Consider the following 19,488-nt stretch of genomic DNA (forward strand, 5'->3'; position numbering starts at 1 on the left):
GAGTCATAGGCAGAAGGAGAAGTAGGTTCCATGCAGGGAGCCCAACGTGGGACTTGATCCCGGGACCCCAGGATCATGACCTGGGCCAAAGGCAGATGCTCAACCACTGAGCCACCCGGGTGCCCTGTCTCTCTCACTTTTAAATGATATATTTAGGCCATTTCCAGTTCATGTAATTATTTGTGTCTTAGTGCTTCTTCTATTTGTCATTTTATAGTTGTTTCCTCTGTTTTTTCATTTGTCTGTTCCATTTTCCACCCTTCCTGTGTTACTTGAATATCTTTTAGGATTTAATTTTTTATTTAATCTATGATGTTTTCTTTTTTTTAAGATTTTTTTTTTTTTTAAGATTTCATCCATTTATTCATGAGAGACACAGAGAGAGAGAGAGGCAGAGACTTAGGCAGAGAGAGAAGCGGGCTCCATGCAGGGAGCCGGATGTGGGACTCAATCCTGGGACTCCAGGATCATGCCCTGAGCCTAAGGCAGATGCTTAACCACTAAGCAACCCAGGCGTCTCTAAGATTTTTTATTTTGAAGTAATCTCTACATCCAATGTGGGGCTCAAACTCACAACCTCGAGATCAAGAGTTGTATGCTCCACCGATTGAGCCAGCCAGGTACCCTCTTTGGTCATTCTTTTAGGGTAGGTCTTCAGGCAACAAATTCTATTAGTATTTCTTTCATTTGAGAATGTCTTGATTTCTCATTCCTAAAAGATCTTCTTGCTGGGTACAGCATGTCAGAGATAAACAAATTATTTAAAGTAGAAAGAACAGATTTTTAAAAAAATATTTTATTTATTTATTCATGAGAATACACAGAGAAGAGAGAGAGGGAGAGAGGCAGAGATGCAGGCAGAGGGAGAAGCAGGCTCCACGCAGGGAGCCCAACGTGGGACTGGATCCCAGGACTCCAGGATCACGCCCTGGGCTGTAGGAGGCGCTAAACCACTGGGCTGCCCGAAAGAACAGATTTTGATCAGTAATATACTGTTGTAATAGGAAAAAGAATCCAGTGTGAACTGAGCTCAGCTTTTTTTTTTTTAATAATAAATTTATTTTTTGTTGGTGTTCAATTTGCCAACATACAGAATAACACCCAGTGCTCATCCAGTCAAGTGCCCCACTCAGTGCCTGCCACCCAGTCACCCCCACCCCCTACCCTCCTCCCCTTCCACCACCCCTAGTTCGTTTCCCAGAGTTAGGAGTCTCTCATGTTCTGTCTCCCTTTCTGATATTTCCCACCCATTTCTTCTCCTTTCCCCTCTATTCCCTTTCACTATTATTTATATTCCCCAAATGAATGAGACTCAGCTTTGATTTGTCCAGAGATGACTCAGCATCTTAAAGGAATTTGGGAATAGGGAGGTGCTGAGGGGGGCTGCTCTATAGATTTAAGGAAGTGAAAATTTACAGAAGACAGAAAGGGAGTATTGGTCCATGTGAAACTCTTGTAGATTTGCTAACTGGCACTATTGATGTTAATCTCCTAGCCTCCCATAGAAGATGGGTATCTTGCTGTTGGGAGACAGGGGCCCTATCTTCAGAGGTTGGCTGGAACAAACAGTTAATTCATTTGGCAGCCTTGAGTTTTCTCAGGCAGGCACTTTAAGGGATCTGGGGTCATCCTAGGGATTCAGCCTTGAGCTATTAGAAACTATGTTAGTGTTTGTTCAAGTCTTTATAGATCAAGGTGAAGGCCTGTTCGAAAAGAGGGCTCAGAGGAGCCCAGGTAGAGTTTGATCAAGGGGAGAGTCTTTGTCAAGCACTCTCGATTAGAGAGAGGCAGAGACTTAGGCAGAGAGAGAAGCAGGCTCCATGCAGGGAGCCTGATGTGGGACTTGATCCTGGGACTCAGGATCATGCCCTGGGCCGAAGGCAGATGCTTAACCGCTGAGCCACCCAGGGATCCCTGTAATTGTTTGTTGAAGCACTTTTATAGTGACTGTCTTAAAATCATGGTTAGATAAATAGAGCAATGCTGTGATTTGTTGGCATCTGTTGTCTTTTCTTATCCAAATTGAGATTTTCCTGGTTCTAGGTATGATGAATTATTTTCAGTTATAACCTGGACATTATGGAAATTATGTTATGAGTCTCTGGATCTCATTTAAATTTTCTGTTTCAGTAGGCCTTGGATGACCTGGGCCAGTGAGATGGGGGGTGGGGCACCAACTCTACCACCAGATGAGAGTGAGAATCCAGGCTACCTGCATGACCCCACTCAAAAGGGAAAGGTGAAGGTTGTCTCATTATTGCTGGGCAGAGTTGGACATCTAGGCTGTACACTTGGCCTCCTTTACATTGGAGGAAGGGAGTGGTGCCTCATTATTGCTTGATGGAGATGGCAGTGCAGCTCCCCATGTGGCCTCCTCTGACACCATGGAAATGGGGAGGGATTCTTGGGGAAGGGTATTGTTACTGCTGGTAGTGATGAAGCTCAGGCTCCCAGCCGGTTTCCTCTAACACCACCTGGAAGTGAAGCGACCTTTGTTACAAGGTGAACATTGAAGTCTGGCTTTCCCTCTGTCTTTGCTAGTAGAGGCTGGTAGTGGTTTTTTCTCTATTATTTTGCTGGAGGGGGACATTTAATGTCAAAAGATCTCTGTACTGCTAGGTGCCTCTTTCTCAGTCAGAAAAAAGCCAGAAAACAGGCTTTTCATGGGGACAATTTTTATCTGTGCCTGTTTGGCATTTCCAGGTTACAGGCTTCTCCAGACCCTAGCAAAAAGAAAACCTACTGGAGTTCCTGGTTGGTCTGCCTTCTTCTATTTGTTTGAGATATAAAACATTAAAAGCTATATTTAGTGGGAGGGATGGAGAGGAATGCATCTACTCCATTTTGTTCAGGACCAAAAATCCTCTTTTTATTTTATACTCTCTTTATCCCTATACATCCAAACTGGAGACTTTTCTGGATATATTGTCCTTTTAGGAACTTGTGGGTCACTCTGAATCTTACTCAGAGCACTCTATTAGACAAAGGCCATGCCTACAATTTCTTTGAGATAAGCCCTTCTTTGCATTAGGCTTATGCTGAAATGGCTAAGGGACAACATCCCTAAGCTTTCTAGAATCCCTATTGTTTGATTCAGAGGATCTATGAGGCACACCTATGATTTCTTTGGAGATCTTTCATCTGAGTACTCTGAGGCATTGCCTTTAATCTTCCTGAGATATAAATTCAAGATTTTATAGTCATGTTCTCAGTTTCATTTTTTGAAAGATTTTATTTATTTATTTGAGAGAGAGAACACAAAGTAGGGGGGAGATAGAAGGAGAGGGAGAAGCAGACTCTCCTGCTGAGCAGGGAGCCCTGCTCAATCCCAGGACCCCAATCCCAGGACCTCAGGATCATATCTGAGGGGAAGGCAGATGCTTAACCCACTGAGCCACCCAGACACCCCTCAGTTGCATTTTTGCACCATGTTGTTTTGGATGTTTTCAATGCCCTAGATTTAAGGTTTGCTAGGAAACTACTTCTTAATGTTACTATCATTTGCCATTTGGAGAGGCTGAGAAATTCTTACTGTGAAGTCCTGGTTTCTTCATACTTAACAGTGCTTCCTTTTAGCTCAGGGCTTCTCCATCTCGGCACTTACTGACACTCTGGGCTAGATAATTCTTTGTGTGCGTGTGTGTGGAGGGGGGGCAATGGTGAGAGGGATCTGTCTTGTGCACTAGGGGATATTTAGCAGTATCCCTGACCTCTATTAACTTGATGCCAATAGCAACCTCTCCAGTTTCAACAACCAAAAATGTCTCCAGACATTGCCAAATGTCCCCCCAGGAGGCAGCCTCCCTGTCACTAGGGAACTGCTGCTTTAGCTCCTCTCTCCTCGCTTGCATTTTACTGTCAGCAGCTAGGAGAGACCAGGTGGCACCTTACCACCTTGCTTGCAAACGTCCTTAGCTAGATCACCCAATTAATTACTGGCATGCTCTCTCTGTTCCTCTTTTACTGGAGGCAAACAGGGCTGCTAACCTCTGTGTCATGACATAACGAGCTTCCTCTTACCCCAGTTTCCAATAGCATTTACCTACTTTCCCATTTGCCTTGGCTGGTGTCTTATCAAAGGACTGAGGCTTCTCTCAGCAGCTTTTCCAAGGCATTTCCACTACACTCCTCTCAGTTTGTTGCCAGTTCTAATGCCACTGCCATGCTTTAGAGCAGCACTCTATCCCAGTACCAAAACCTCTATACGAGGTTTGTATTGCTTTATTGCAATACAAACTTAGCAGTTTGATACAAGAAGTATTTAGTATCTCAAAGGTTTTGGGCATGAGGAATCCAGGAATGCTCTAGCTGAAATGGTTCTGCCTTGGTCTTTCACAAGGTTGCAGGCAAGCTGCTGGCCAGGACTGTAGTCCTCTCAAGGTGCTACCAGGGCCAGTGGATCTGTTTCTCTGCTCACTCATGTGGTTGCTGGCAGGCCCTCTGTTCTTCCTAGCTGTTGGCTGGAATCTTCTGTTGCTTGCCACGTGGGCCTCTCTGCATGGCTGTTGACAACATAGTAGATTGCTTCCACCAGAATGAGGACACACACCCAAGATCCCAAGATGGAAGCTGTGGTCTTTTGTTTTTTTAATCCTAATTTTGGACATGGTCCACCATCATTTCTTACTGGTCATATAGAGTAACCCTGATACAGGGTATAGCAGAGGACTACATAAAGGTATGAATAAAGGAAAGGCACGGAGCCCTGGGGGCGGAGCCCTGGGGCTATTTTGGTGGCTGGTGGCTGCATTTCAATATTATTCAATTTCTAATTTCCTTTTGGACTTTGTCTTTGACTCATGGGTTATTGTGAAGCGTTGTATTTTATTTCCAAGTATTGGGGGCATTTCCCAGGTATCTTTATTAGTTATATCTCAATTCTTGTATAGCCATATCAACATTTTGTATGATTTAAATTCTTTTACATTTGTTGAGGTTTGTTTTGTGGCCCAGAGTACAATGTATCTTGGTGAATGTTTTATGTGCAGTTGAAAAAGATGTTTACTCTGTTATTGTTGGTTAAAGTGTTAATAAAAGTGTCAGTTGGAACAAGTCAGTTGATAGTGTTCAGGATTTCTATATCCTTCCTTCTTTGTCCTACTTGTTTTATTGATTACTGGGGCAGCAGTATCAAATTCTCTAACTGAAATATAGATTTTTCTCTTTCTATTTTAGGTCTATTGGCTTTTACTTAATCTATTTTTTTAAACTCTGTTATTAGATGTATTCACATTTATAATAGTTGAGTCTTCCTAGTGAATTGAACCTTTGTTATGAATATCACTGGCAACAGTCTTTTTAAAGTTTACATTTGTCTGGTATTAATTTTGCCACTCCAATTTGCTTTGACTGTATGGTGTATCGCATACGTGCTTGCTTCTGCTCACTTCAGCAGTACATACATTATAATTGGTGTATCTCATTCCATTCACTTACTTTTTAATTTTTTTTTAATTTTTATTTATTTATGATAGTCACAGAGAGAGAGAGAGAGAGGCAGAGACACAGGCAGAGGGAGAAGCAGGCTCCATGCACCGGCAGCCCGACGTGGGATTCGATCCTGGGTCTCCAGGATCGCGCCCTGGGCCAAAGGCAGGCGCCAAACCGCTGCGCCACCCAGGGATCCCTCATTCACTTACTTTTAACCCATATATTTTGTTATAGTTAAATTGGGTTTCTTGTAGACAGCACATTATTGCCTTTTGCTTTACTTCCTTTCCTGTTCTACTAGTCTTTTAATTGGTTGTCTTTTCATTGACAGTTGGATTAAAATCTTATATATTGCTATTTGTTTTATATTTTCCATCTTTTGAAAATCATTTTTTCCTTTTTCTTTCTTACTTTGGATTAAATTACATTTTTTTTTTCAGGGAAAAACATCAACCCATTGATCACCAAAAATAAGACAATAAGACTTTTTTTAAATTGGAGTTCAATTTGCCAACATATAGCATATCACCCAGTGCTCATCCCATCAAGTGCCCCCCTCAGTGCCCGTCACCCAGTCACCCCCACCCCCCGCCCACCTCCCTTTCCACCACCCCTTGTTCATTTCCCAAAGTTAGGAGTCTCTCATGTTCTGTCTCCCTCTCTGATATTTCCCACTCATTTTTTCTCCTTTCCCCTTTATTCCCTTTCACTATTTTTTATATTCCCTATTTGAATGAGACCATATAATGATTGTCCTCCAATTGACTTATTTCACTCAGCATAATACCCTCCAGTTCCATCCACCTCGAAGCAAATGGGTATTTGTCGTTTCTAATGGCTGAGTAATATCCCATTGTATACATAAACCACATCTTCTGTATCCATTCATCTTTCGATGGACACCGAGGCTCCTTCCACAGTTTGGCTATTGTGGACATTGCTGCTAGAAACATCGGGGTGCAGGTGTCCCGGCTTTCACTGCATCTGTATCTTTGGGGTAAATCCCCAGCAGTGCAATTGCTGTGTGGTAGGGCAGATCTATTTTTAACTTTTTGAGGAACCTCCATACAGTTTTCCAGAGTGGCTGCACCAATTCACATTCTCACCAACAGTGCAAGAGGGTTCCCCTTTCTCCACATCCTCTCCAACATTTATTGTTTCCTGCCTTGTTAATTTTCCCCATTCTCACTGGTGTGAGGTGGTATCTCATTGTGGTTTTGATTTGTATTTCCCTGAAGGCAAGTGATGCGGAGCATTTTCTCATGTGCTTGTTGGCCAAGGACAATAAGACTTAATTGCATTTGATTGAAACAGTTTATTACTCATTGCACACCAAACAACACGAACATCAGCATCGATGTGTGTTTGTTGGTTCCTTTGGCCCCAAGTCCAACAACTGATATGGAGGTCCCAGATGCACAGCACATACAAAGTGGGTTTACACTTGGCTGGGGAACCAGTCCCAGAACTTTTACAGCAAGCAGTAAGCAAGCTTGACTTTGTTTGAGAAAGACACCATCTGATCTCTCAAGCTCTTTTAGCAATCAAAAATCCTGAGCAAGGGCCCAGGTAAAAGAGAAGTCAGATCCTTGCAATCTTGAGATAGTCAACAAGACACGTTGAACACAAAAGGCCCAGGGAGAATGTTTCCCAATATTTTTATTTTCCCACTTTATCTCCACATTGGTTTGAATTATTTATACTTAAAAAAATTTTTTTAACGGTTGCCCTTGCATTTACAATATATATCTTCAATTAATTGGGGGTGCCTGGGTGGTTCACTCAGTTAAATGTCTGCCTTCAGCTCTAGTGCTCTGGTCATGATCCTAGGGTCCTGGGATCCAGCCCCTGCTCCTCAAAGAGCCTGCTTCTGCCACTCCCTCTGCCTGCTTCTCCTTGTCCCTCTACCTGCCACTTCCTCTGCTTGTGCTCATGTGCTCTCTCTTTCTCTGTCAAAATAAATAAATAAAAATCTTTAAAAGTATATATAGGTATATATACCTTCAATTAATCAAAGTCAACCTTCAAATAATGTTATATCACTTCTTATACAGCAGAGGATCCTTCGACAGTATATTTCCAATTACTTATCCCATCATTTTGACTATTGTTATCATTACACATTTTACTTTTATATATGCTAGCTATCCACAACATATTGCTACTGTTAAAAGTCGAAGTGTAGTGACATACAATTTTATATTAGTTTCAGATATACAACATAGCCACCCGACAATTATGCACATTACTAAATGCTCAACACAGTAAGTGTACTTACCATCTGTCAACACATAAAGCTTTTTTTTTTTTTTACATAAAGCTATTGACTATATATTCCTTGTGCTGCACTTTACATCCCCATGACTTCTAAAGCCAAAGAGTAGTGTATTGCAACTCTTTTGCTTTAGTCAGTTGTCTTTTAAGGTGATTAAAACCAAAAATATTATATCTACGTTTATTCTGTCCATTTCTAGGGATCTTTACTTCTCTGTGTAGATCTTTTTGAGGCAGAAAGAATATGATACCAGAAAGAAATGTAGATCTGCATAATAAAACGAACTGTTTTTACCTGTCTGCAGGGAGGCCTCATCACAAGTGTGCCATTGCCTGCGTCCCATTTCTTCTTGAGGGCTCCTGGCCTCCTTTGGAATTCAGGTTAATTGGTTGCTCTCCAACCTTAGCTCTCTGATAGGTTTGACAAAAGTTGTAATTTTATAGACTACCTGACAATTTTTCAATATTGTTCTTAAATTTAAAAAAAAGCTCTTCCTAGCTTTCTGTGTCCTGGATGGAAGCCAGAAGTCTCAGCCATCTACTTTTCCATGGCTCCTTTCACTTCTTTTTGCCATCTGCTCTTGGGGATGCTGCCTGGGTCTTTCCCTTGGCCAATACCCTTCCAGCTTTGCCCCCTGAATTATATCTAGCTTAGATGCTCTTCCCTTTCTACCCCTTCATGTGACAACTATCTGGCAAAGAGAAGGGACGGAGGTTCCAGATCTGTCACCATATTAGGAACAGGTCAAAACAATCCATAGAGTTCGAAGTTCCTAGGGATAAGCCTGGAAAAGGGAGAAGTAGCTTTGGGAGCTGAGCTCTCATCCAACATACTCCTGAGTTGGCCTCATTCTCCTGTGCGAGGAAATGGGACCAAGTATCTACTTCATCCATTAATGAGGAATAAGAATCAAACTGACCAGACATTTCTTAGAAGTTGAAAACTGCAGCAGGACGGAAGGGGAACAGCCTGGGAGCAGTGGTTATAAGCACAGTCTCTGAAAGCAGCCCATGTGGATGTGAATTCCATCGCTTACTTGCTGTATGGCCTCGGACAAGCTTCCTTACCTCTCCGTCTCTGAGTTTCTGTATCTGTAAAATGGAAATAATAATAGTACTTACCTCACAAGGTTGTTAAGAGGATTAAAAGAGTTAATATAGGCAAAACACTTATAATAGCAACAGATATATAATAAGCCCTGTGGAAGTATCAACTATTAAGGTATACTTCCTATAATTTCAGAAATTCATGGAAGAAAGCACTATTCTCCCTTTCTCAGAACCCATTACAATCAAAACACCTACTGTTTATTGAGCATCTCCAAAGCGCCCATTCCTGTACTAAGCATTTTATATGAATTATCTCATAAGTGGTAGGGATTAATTATTCCTACCTAATAAGCAGGGAAATCAAGGAACAGAGAAATTAAGTATTTACACAGCTGGCTAGATGCAGAGCTAGGTTTGCAACCCAGAAGGGTCTGACCACCACACCCATGCTCTTAACCACTTGCCTCCCACGAACTAGTTTCCTTGCTTATAAAATAGTGGGAAAGCTGCTTGTTGTATTTCTCTCCTAGGGTTGTTTTGCGATCCCATTAACAAAAGAAGCAGCGCTTTGGGTATTTGTACAGTACTGGTCACCTGACAGGGAAACCTGAATGTGTCATGACTCCATCCCTTTGTACATGCCCTTCCCCCCTCTTCTCTGCTTGTTGAACTCATTTTTTTCAAGATTAGGCTCAGATATCAGCATCTAGATTTTATTCTAACAATGGAAGGATTCAAGCAGGGGGTGGTGTTTGGAACACAAACCCGAGTTTTGAAATGGTGGCTGACTTCGGTGTGTTGGGGGAGAGGGGGAGGGCGAGCGGGGATGGAGTGTAGCGGGGCCAGAGTGAGTTCAGGAAAACCAGATAGAAGGCTACAACTGGAGGAGCCAAGGGAGAGATGGTGGTGGAAAAGGAGAGGAATGGTGGATTGAAGTTATTTAGGAAAGAGAATCGACAGGGAATGGAGGTGAATTTAGCGCAGCACAGGGAGGTGCCAAGGATGACTCCTAGTTCCTGGCTGTTTGTTGAGTGAATGAATGAATGACCCTATGGAGTAAGTATTCCCGACAGACACTCCCAACCCCGTCCTGTTCCCGCTGCTTCTGGAGCTGCGAGCACGAAGGGATAGGTGGGAGGGAGGAGGAAAAGAGTGGGTACAGAATCTCAGTCCAGGAGCTGCCAGATTGGACACTTCTGGCGCTGGTCTGAGCAGGAGGCGCGGCGAGTGGGGCAAGAGTTTCCTCTGTCCGCCGGCAGTTTGAGCCTCGCCCCTCCACCCCAGCCAACCTGGACGCGCAGCGCCCCTGTTCGCGCCCTGGAGAACTTGGCTCCCCGCCGGCGTCTCGGGGCGCGGCGCAGAGGCCCACCCCTGCGGCCCCGACCCGCCCCGTCCCGGCGCCCACCCCGCCCAGTGCGCTGGAAGGCTGGGCGGTGGCTCAGTCCGGTCCCGGAGCCAGAAACCCGGGCTGCCGGGTGAGTCCCGGGGTCAGGGGGCCCTCGGCCGCGGCGCACCTGCCCTGATGCGCGGCAGCGGGTCAGTGCCCTCCTCGCCCTGGCCGGTTCCCTTCCCCGCCTGCGCCTGCTCGCCCAGGGTGCGGGTGCGGGTGCGGGTGCGGGTGCGTTGCGCCGGGGCTGCCCGGGAGTCGCGAGCAGCAAGTGCGCCTGGGTCCAGAGCCCGCGTGTGTCCCCCCAGCCGGGCTGCGGCGCCCAGGGCGGCGCAGCAAGTGGATGTGAGCGTGCGGAGCCGAGCGCCCCGGCGGCTGGCGGAGGGACGAGCGCGGCCAGCTGCGGAGCGAGGATGCGCGCCGGGAACTTTTCGCCCGGCCTGCAAGTGCGAGCGGCCGCGCCCGAAGGGGCTCCCCGAGGCGGCCGGGAGGGAGGCGGGCGCGGGTGCCCGTCGCCGCCCCTCCCCCACTTCCGCCGCCCGACGCTTCCTCGTTCCCGGCTCCCAGGGCCTGGCGGTCCCGCGGGAGCCCCGGCGGCGCAGCCCCACCCCGGCCGGCGCGGCTCGCTCCCACGCCCCCGGTGCTGTCTCGCCGGAGCCGAGCGATCGAGGCTGCGGGGGCGCAGGGCGCTGCAGGTAGGGGCTCGGCGCGGGGGCGCAGAGGCGGCGGGCGGGCCGGGGCCGGGGGCCGGCCGCACGAGTCGGACGCCCGGGGCCCTCGACCGCCTCCTCCCCCCGCCGGCGGGCGCGCCCGGGCCCTTTTTAGGGAATTTTCTTGTTCCCGCGGACTCCAGGGCGGGTGGGGCGGAGACTGGCGGGGCGCGCTGCATTTCACGGCCACCCTCCTCCCCCCGGGCTCCCCCGACCTCGTCTCCCCTATCCTAGCACCTTTGGTCGCGTAAACAATTCCCTTCCTCTCCCCAGACCCGGCTCCGCTGCCCCCTGGGGACAGCCTCTCAGGTCTCGGGAGGTGGATGGGGTTAGGGAGAGGGGGCGTCCTGGCGTCCCCCGCCCGTGGGCGCCCCCACCCTCGATCTCTCCCTTCCCCGCTCCCCTCTCCGCGGCGGAGCAGACGGCCCCAGGGGCCCGGGGTATTTTTAGCGCTGTGACCTGGGCGGCAGCTCGGAGAGCCTTTCCCAGGAATCGGCGTCAGCGCCTCCCTGCCCCCGCTGCCAGCCGGCGGCCACCCAGTCTCCGCACACCGCCTTTGGCCCACTTGGGTTTGAGCCCCTCGAAGCCCGCAGCAGCGGCGGTGGAGCTGCCCGGGGTCTCCTGACACTTGAGTCCGGATGGAGCGCGGGAGGCAGGCTACGGAGGTTGACGAGCTGGTCCTCAAGCCAGATACTCCCTTGCCTCCGGTGATGGGCTCCTCCGCTGACAGGAAGGAGATGGAGTGAATGCGAGTGGATGTTTAGGGCCTGGGCCGGCCCAGAGCTCTGGTGTTCTGGAAAGCTCTCTGCACCGGGGACCCGCCTGAGGGGAGGGTGGGGGGGTGGGGGACTGGACCGAATTGGATCCAAGACCCACCGGCCCAGTTGCTACTCATTGACTATGGGGATATAAGGCTGAGATGTGTCAAAGAGGTGCTCAAAAAGAGCTGGGAAGTGCGGAGAAGAGATGGTGGGGGGGCCTCTAAATAGCACACTCTCCCAGCTTTACATTTTACAGAGCACCTGAACCAACAGCTGCTGGGTTGTGTTTGAGGCAGGTAGGACTATTCAGTCATTTTCAGATGGGAAGGTTGAGGCTGGAAAGATGATTTCCTTAGGGGCAGAGCCAAGTCTGGAAGTCAGGTCTGCAACTTCAGAGCAGGGTTTGGAGGGGATGGTGGTGATGGGGTGTGTGGGGGAGAGGGAGTGCTTTAGTCTTTGTCTGGGTTTTGAAGGCTGGGCATGAACCAGAGTTGCAGCACTGGAGCAAGATAATCTTCCACCCTGAGATCCCCATCTCACTGTCTTCCATAGCCTTCTGAGGGGAGCCTGGGTCCATTAAAAGTGCCTTGCTCATTTGGACTGGACCAATCCCTGGAACTCCTCTCACAAGGGCATGATACTGAGACTTGGCTATTGGCTCTGTTCTCTGAATACAGAGGAGCTGCTTTTGCGGTGCCTGGAACCAGCATCCCCTTTGTGGGGCCAGGGTCAGCCCTGCCTCTCAATGAGACGTGAAGTTTGTGGTAATGGATTCTGCGTCAAAGAAGAGAAGGAGGTAGCCCAGTCCAGAGGTGTCCAGGCTGTAACACCGGGATGCTGGCTACAGAGGGGTTCCCCAAGTTCAGGCCCCCATTGTAGTCCCTCTCAACTTCATAGCCATCCTTGCTCTTCTGTCTTCCAGGAGCTGACATGGACCCAAATCCTCGGGCAGCCCTGGAGCGCCAGCAGCTCCGCCTTCGGGAGCGGCAGAAATTCTTCGAGGAAATTTTACAGCCAGAAACGGAGTTTGTCTTCCCCCTGTCCCACCTGCATCTCGAGTCACAGAGACGTAAGCTCTGAGTCCTGGGGAGAGGGACTGGGGCAAGGGTGGAGGGTGGGTAAGTCATATAGGTCTTGAATCATGGGAGCCTCTTCCTCTTGTTTTTTGGGCCCTCGAAACGTCTATCTCTAGACCTGACACACGTCTCTAACCATCCTAGGGGCTCTGGCTTGTGTCCTCCTGACTTGCCCCCTTCTTGATCTGCAGCCCCCATAGGTAGTATCTCATCCATGGAAGTGAACGTGGATGCACTGGAACAGGTAGAACTTATTGACCTTGGAGACCAGGATGGAGCAGATGTGTTCTTGCCTTGTGAAGACCCTCCGCCAGCCTCCCAGACATCTGGTATGCCCCTTGGCTTTGGGGACTTGGGCACGAGTTAGCCAGACCTGGTGTCAGGCTCTGAAGTGAGGCTGCAAGGCAGGGCTGCGGAAGTATACATGTGGCGGCTGGAAGTGGGTGTTTCTACCAATGAAACAGCTGTCTGTTCTGATTTTAGGGAAGTTGACCCTAAGGGAAACTGGGTGACAGATCGCCAATCTAAAATTCTGGGAATGTCCCAACCCCTTAGACTTTATTAATTTTGCCTTTTGTGAAATTAATGTAATTAAGTCATATAATTGAAATAATATAAAATATGGTTTTTGTATTAGATAAGCCATTTTAGTCATCTTCATATGAATATTTACTCAACATGTTTTTTTTTTTAGGTTGCTAATACTGTGCTTAGTTACCTCAATCCCTAAAATGTCCTATTAGGGCAGGCAGTATTATCCTGGTTTTATAAAGGAGGAAATTAGACTCAGAAGTTGTTACATAGCCAGAAAGTAGAAGAGCTGGGTTCAAACCATGGCTTTCTTATTCCAAAGCCCATATACTTAGCTTATTAGATATTTTCTTATTTAAAGCTACTGCTATTTATTAATGGCCTACTGCATACCAGATATTTTTTTTTAAGATTTTATTTATTTATTCATGAGAGACACAGAGAGAGAGACAGAGACACAGGTGAGGGAGAAGCAGGCTCCATGCAGGGAGCCTGATGTGGGACTCGATCCCAGGACTCCGGTTCATGCCCCAAGCTGAAGGCTGATGCTCAACCACCACCCAGGCGCCCCATACCAGACATTTTATAAGCAGTCCTCGATTTCATCTTCAAAACCCCTTCTGGAATGTAGGTGCATATCCCATTTTTAGAGAAGATTCGGCCCTTGAGGGGGAAAATGACTTGCCCAAAGCAACTCAGTAGCAAGTAAGTGACATAGATAGATCTTGAACTCTTGAATTGATTGACCTGACTCCAGGGCCCGGACATGGTATTGGGAAGTGGAAAGAACTGGAAGTCAGGAGACCTGGCTTTTTTTTTTTTTTTTTTTTTTAATTTATTCATGAGAGACATGGAGAGAGGCAGAGACATAGGCAGAGGAAGAAGTAGGCTCCCCCTGGGGATCCCAGTGCGGGACTGGATCCCAGGACTCCGGGATCACTCCCTGGGCAGAAGGCAGATGCGTAACCACTGAGTCAACCAGGCATCCTGAGACCTGGCTCTTTGTAAACTAGCTCAGTTACTGGTCACTCCCCTACCCTTCTCTGGGCTTCAGCCTCTCCTGGCCAGAGGGTCTCTGAGAGTACCCTGAAGCCCTGACCAGCTCTTCTTTCGGGGCAGGGCTGGATGACCATCCGGAGGAGCTGAGCCTGCCAGTGCCTACGCCAGACAGGACTGCCTTCCGTACCTCCTCCTCATCTTCCGATGACTCCACCAACCTGCACAGCCCAAATCCCAGCGATGGTGGAGCAGACACGCCCTTGGCACAATCTGATGAGGAGGACGGGGCTGATGGAGGGGCAGAGCCTGGAGCTTGCAGCTAGCGGTGGGCCTACATCTACAGACTGGCGAAGCTGGCTCTTCTCCACAGGAGACCCTAGGCCCACTTCAGAGAAGACCAGACTCTTTATTTGCAGTAGGCACCAGAGGGACGCAAGGACGGTGGGATGGCGTACCTCTCTGGGAATTAACCCTCCTGCTTTTCTGCTAACCTTTTCCTGCTACAACCCTCCCACCAGTTTTTGGCTTACTCCTGAGGTAGGGCTTACAGGCGAGGAGATGGAAGGTGAGGTAGGATAAGATGCTGCTGCTTTTCTTAGCACCCTTCCCTCCCCCAGACTCTGCTGTAGTCTTCCAATAGAGGCTTCTAAACCCGTGTTTCTAAGTGGATGTGAACTCCTTAGCACTCCCCGTGCAGTGGTAGGTACTTCAGCCATACTGCTCGCCTATGTCCTGTTTGGGAACAGGACACAGTATAAATAATAAACAAATAATCATATACCAACCATTCCCCTTCATGTGTTATACTGCAGAGGTCTCAGACCCATTATATCTGACCAACACTGTACCCCAGCCCCATCTCTTGTGTGCTCCCTCTCTTTAGAAAATAGTTCTTGAACATGTATGCTAGGCATTTGGGATACAGTTCTGAGTAAGACAGGCCATGTCCCTGCCTTCAGGAGTTTACTGTCTCTGGAAGAGAAAATCAAGTAAATGCCACGGTTCATGGTGTAATAAGTAGCATGATGAGCAACGACTCTGGTGTCAGAAAATAGCTCATCTAGCCACCGAAGAACTGATTTTTAAGCTGAGATCAGAGGCTGAGTAGGAGTTTGCCAAGTGGGGGCTGTAATCCAAGCAGAAAGAGCAGCTTGGGAAGATTTTATATGGAGAGAAATAGCTCTGAGGAACTAAGAAACATTCAGCTGGGCACAAGTGTTGAATTGGAGAAGGAGAGGAAGGTGCAAGAAGGAAGAGTGACAGAGGTTAGTCATGAAAGACTTTGGAGCCTGTATCAAGTTTCAATTCCGCTGCTAGTAAAAGGGCAGAGACTTAAGATACAAATGTATTTCTTCATATAAAAGAAGTCCAGGGCAATGTGGCTGCTCCAAAGTTATTAGACACTGGAGTCCTTTTTGGCTCTTTTTTGCTCAGCCATCCCAGCTACGTGCCTTGAATTCTCAGTGATAGCTGGTGTCTGAGATGGCCCTTGGAGCCCGGCCATCATGTCCTTGAAACTGGCAGAAAGTGGGAAAAGAAACTGAGGACAGGAAAAGCACAGCCTGCTATTTCCACGTTGGGAAGCATTCTTGGAAGTTCTAACAAGTGACGTCCACTTTCATCTCATTGACCAGAGCTTGCTAACACAACAAATGTTTCACTTATAGATATTTCATAGACATGGGGACACAACATTATCTGGAAGAAAGAAAATTCTGCCCTTTGGAAAAACAATAACCTTTTCAAGTCACTGAATTACCAGTGCATCTGATTTCTGAACTACCTTTCAAACCTCTCAGAAGCACCGTGGCTACTGGAGAGGCCAGGATAGGCCTTTAGTAGGGCACACTGCTATCTTGATAAAATCAGGGTAATGTTTCTAAGGAACAAGAAGACATTAGTCTTTGGGTAGGTAACTAGCAGTTTTTGTGTTAGAGGCCACATTAATGAATCTGAACTTTATGGGGAGTAATGAAGGATTACAAGTGGTTGGACTTGCTTGTTAAAAAGGTAATTCTGGCCAGTGTAGAGAATATACTGGAGGAGGACAGGCTCAGGACAGACATTTAACAAAAAGATAATGGTAGTGATCAGCTTGACTGGGTTGAGGCAGGGTATAAAAAATAAATGACATTCATTCAACAAATATTTATTAAATGTCAGTGTTTAATATGTGTAAGACACTGAAGATGGAATGTAGAGCAGAAAAAAAAAAAAAAAAAGACACAGTGCTGCTTTTATGGAAGTCTAGTCTAGTGGGGGCCCAGATGTAAAACTGCAATAATGACCAGTTCTAGGAAGAGGTTAATAGCCTACTAAGAGCAGTCAGGGGAGTGGGGGGCATTTCTTTGAGGAAGTGGCATCTGAGCCAAGGCCTAAAGGATAATTAGGAGTCAACTAGAGGGGAGTGAAGGGAGCAGGGTGAGAACCTCCTCAGTGGAGTGCTGACTGGAAAGCACCAGAGTGGATGCCTGGGATCCAGGAGGTGATAGGTGATTGTTGATCACTGCCACATACTACATAGTGGGTAACAGGACTAGGGTGGAGGTGGATGGGATATAGAAAGGTGGAAGGAATGAAGAAATATTTAGGAGACAGATTCCAAAAGATTTGAGCAGTAGGTGAGAGAGGATGAGAGAGGAAGAGGTCAAGGGTGCCACAATTGTTTCTCCCTTGCAATAGGATGATATAGAGGGTTATTCACCCAGATGGAGAGTGTAGGGAAGAACCAGGTTTGGAGAGAAGGTCATAAATTTGTTTTTGGCCACGGTGAGCTTGAGGTGCTTTTCAAGACCTGTGGGAGGATATGTTGGGTACGCAATCGGACCCATGAGTGTTGGATTTAGAGAGGATTAGGCTGGGAAGATAAATAGAGATACCACTGTGTAGGTGGTAAGTAAGTGAATGTGCTCAGGGAGAGAAGGGGAGTGGAAGGAGTAAGGAGGGTTCTAGGACCCAGCCATAAGGGGCATCAAGTCATTTCTCACATCAGAAGAAATAAGCCCCTCCACCTCCCTTCAGACATCAAAGCCACCCATGGGATCAGTGGCCTTCAGCCTAAATCCCAAAGCTCTTTGTACTATCCAGGCTGAGTGAGTGATGGGCCTGCAGTCTTCCCATAGTACCAGCCTGCTTTCACCCCTGCAGGAGACCATTGTAAGTGACAGCTCTTAAGTGCTTTTTTCCAGCGCTAGTGAGAAACTTGTGGGAGTTTTGTGTTCCTTTTGTCTAAAAGCCTCTGTGTCCAAGTTGAGATCATCTACTAAACTGGGCTGGGGCTAGTCTCATGTGAAATTTTCCAGTTTTTCTGGATTGCTTATGACTTTGCTGCACACAAAAGATACGGTCTCTGTCCTTTTGCGCTCTCCCTTCCTTTGGAGTAGCAAAGCTCAACCACCTGATTGGGCTGCAGCCTGTGAGCTCTATGGCTCTGCTATACAAGGCTTCTCAGCTCCCAGGATCACCCTGCTCCCTCCAGGGCAAATGATGGGAAGCTAGACTAACTTGGTTGCTGTCAGTATGTCAAGAAATCTCTTAGTACTCCAGGCACGTGATGCTAAGATTTGTGGGATTTGGGGCAGGGAGCCTGCCTGGGGACAGGGATCTCTAGTCTTCCAGAGAGGGAGAATTGTGTGTGAGCCTGCGGGGAGCCTCCAGTTCAGCTGCTATGAGCCCCAGCCCTGCCTGGAAAAGTCTAGGGTCAGCTGAGACCCAAGACCACTTCCTGCTTGGACAATGATCTTTTCTCCTGCCAAACCACAGGGGTTTGGCCAGCCTTCAGAGCCAGCATCTCCAACTGACTGTTTCTTGAGGCCACACAGTGCCCCAGAGAGGAGAGGATGATTTGGAGCCAGCTCCAAAGCATGCAGCCCAGCTTTGTCTCCAAGCCGCAGTGTGGCTTCTTCTGTCTGCTGCACAGACTTATCACAGACTCTGGGGAGGAGGGATAAAGACAGTCTCATCCTGTAGAATCCTATGGTGTGGAGGAAATAGGAAGGATCACAACTTGGGGAAAGATTCCCTGGAAGGTGCACCCTCTAGCAGTCCCTAAAGAATGCACAGAACTTGACCTGAATAGTGTGGCAGTGTGGGGACACTATGAACTGTGCTGTGACTTGTTTGTTCAGACATTGCTGAGCACCTACTGTATACTAGCCTCCTTGCTTAGGTAACAGGAATACTAAGGTGACCAAGAGCTCTTTCAGGAGCACATGGGGCCACAGATATTGGAAATAGAACACAGGCTATAGCAGAAGTGCACAGAAGACTATAACACTAGAGAAGAGAAGGTAAGTCTCCTGGAGGTGGCGGGTCTTGAATGATGGGGAGAGGCAATTTCAAAAGGAGAGAAAGCATAGAATATAAAATAATCATAATGATGGCAGCTCCTCTTTTGGTTTTTGTTTTGTTTGAGTTTGATGGTGTGAACTCTAGTTCTGGCTTCATGACTCACTATGATCTTAGGCAATATCTTGGTTTCTGTACCTGTTTTCTTATCTGTAAAACAAGAGATCATAGACCCTACATCAAAGAATTGTTTGAGTAAATGACAGTCAATATTATTAAACACTCACTACATTCTACGTCCCACATATACATAATTTCTAGTCTTTAACACCAACCCTGAAAGTAGGCTTATCCATTTTACAGAAGAAAAGTGACACTAGGTTGTTCATGCTCCGGTGGATTAAAAGCTGGTGTGGGGATTTGTCCGACATCTAAACTCATAGCCTCTATTTCATGTGTAGTGGGAGAAGAACACTAGATGGAAGTAGGATGAGGGCATAATTACATAAAGATATCTTTTTGACATCCCCTTTCTGGTTGGTTGGGGTATATCTAGGCAGATCTGTCCACCATCAAATTTGGCTCTTTAGAAGCATGGTTGTGAGCAAGAGACTGAGCAAAATCCTTCATGAGTGTGTCCTCATAGGGCACCCAGAAAAACCAAAGCAGGAATTTAACTTTGGAACTCCTACAACTGAGTAGTAAAAAGGCAAACAAGCCAATACAAAAGATGGGGGGGGGGGGGGGAGTGCAAAAAGAATTTAACAAACTCTTCACAAGAGAAAACATATGTATGGCCACAAAGCATATGAAAAGATGCTCAACATCATTTGGGACCAGGGAAATGCAAAATAAAGCCACACACAATAAGATACCACTACATATACCATAAGGCTAAAGCTAAAGTCCGCTCCCGCCCCCCCGCCAAATTAAAAAAACAAATGTTGAGCAGGATGTGGATTAACCAGAACTCTCATATATTG

General features: G+C 47.2%; 2 protein-coding genes across 3 annotated transcripts in view; both read left to right on the top strand.

The window, feature by feature from the left end:
* SYS1 (SYS1 golgi trafficking protein) overlaps positions 1-12,674 on the top strand; it is a 36,205-nt gene extending 23,531 nt beyond the window's left edge. Inside the window, exon 3 of the mRNA XM_025470214.3 lies at positions 12,535-12,674. Coding sequence (XP_025325999.1) covers positions 12,535-12,541 — 7 coding nt within the window. The 3' untranslated portion in view covers positions 12,542-12,674. The remainder of the gene's footprint in view (positions 1-12,534) is intronic.
* On the top strand, positions 10,163-15,002 carry DBNDD2 (dysbindin domain containing 2). Of its 2 annotated transcripts, none has more exons than XM_035705437.2 (5): positions 10,163-10,290; positions 12,290-12,424; positions 12,535-12,681; positions 12,880-13,017; positions 14,339-15,002. In XM_035705437.2, the coding sequence occupies exons 2-5, from the start codon at positions 12,358-12,360 to the stop codon at positions 14,539-14,541; spliced, it is 555 nt and encodes a 184-aa protein (XP_035561330.1). In that variant the 5' UTR covers positions 10,163-10,290; positions 12,290-12,357; the 3' UTR covers positions 14,542-15,002. The 2 variants fall into 2 exon arrangements, with proteins under 2 accessions (XP_035561330.1, XP_048956628.1); XM_049100671.1 differs by lacking the exon at positions 10,163-10,290 and adding an exon at positions 11,370-11,558.
* Positions 15,003-19,488: the final 4,486 nt, after the last annotated feature.

The sequence above is a fragment of the Canis lupus genome, chromosome 24 (assembly GCF_003254725.2).
Source record: "Canis lupus dingo isolate Sandy chromosome 24, ASM325472v2, whole genome shotgun sequence".
Taxonomy (NCBI): Eukaryota; Metazoa; Chordata; class Mammalia; order Carnivora; family Canidae; genus Canis; species Canis lupus.

What these genes read in the sequence shown, in the direction of transcription:
- DBNDD2 (XM_035705437.2), top strand. Translation starts at nt 12,358, where the DNA reads ATGAGACGTGAAGTTTGTGGTAATGGATTCTGCGTCAAAGAAGAGAAG. An exon ending in GGAGGTAGCCCAGTCCAGAG is followed by an intron (nt 12,425 to 12,534) that starts GTGTCCAGGCTG and finishes TCTGTCTTCCAG; the next exon opens with GAGCTGACATGGACCCAAAT. An exon ending in GCATCTCGAGTCACAGAGAC is followed by an intron (nt 12,682 to 12,879) that starts GTAAGCTCTGAG and finishes CTTGATCTGCAG; the next exon opens with CCCCCATAGGTAGTATCTCA.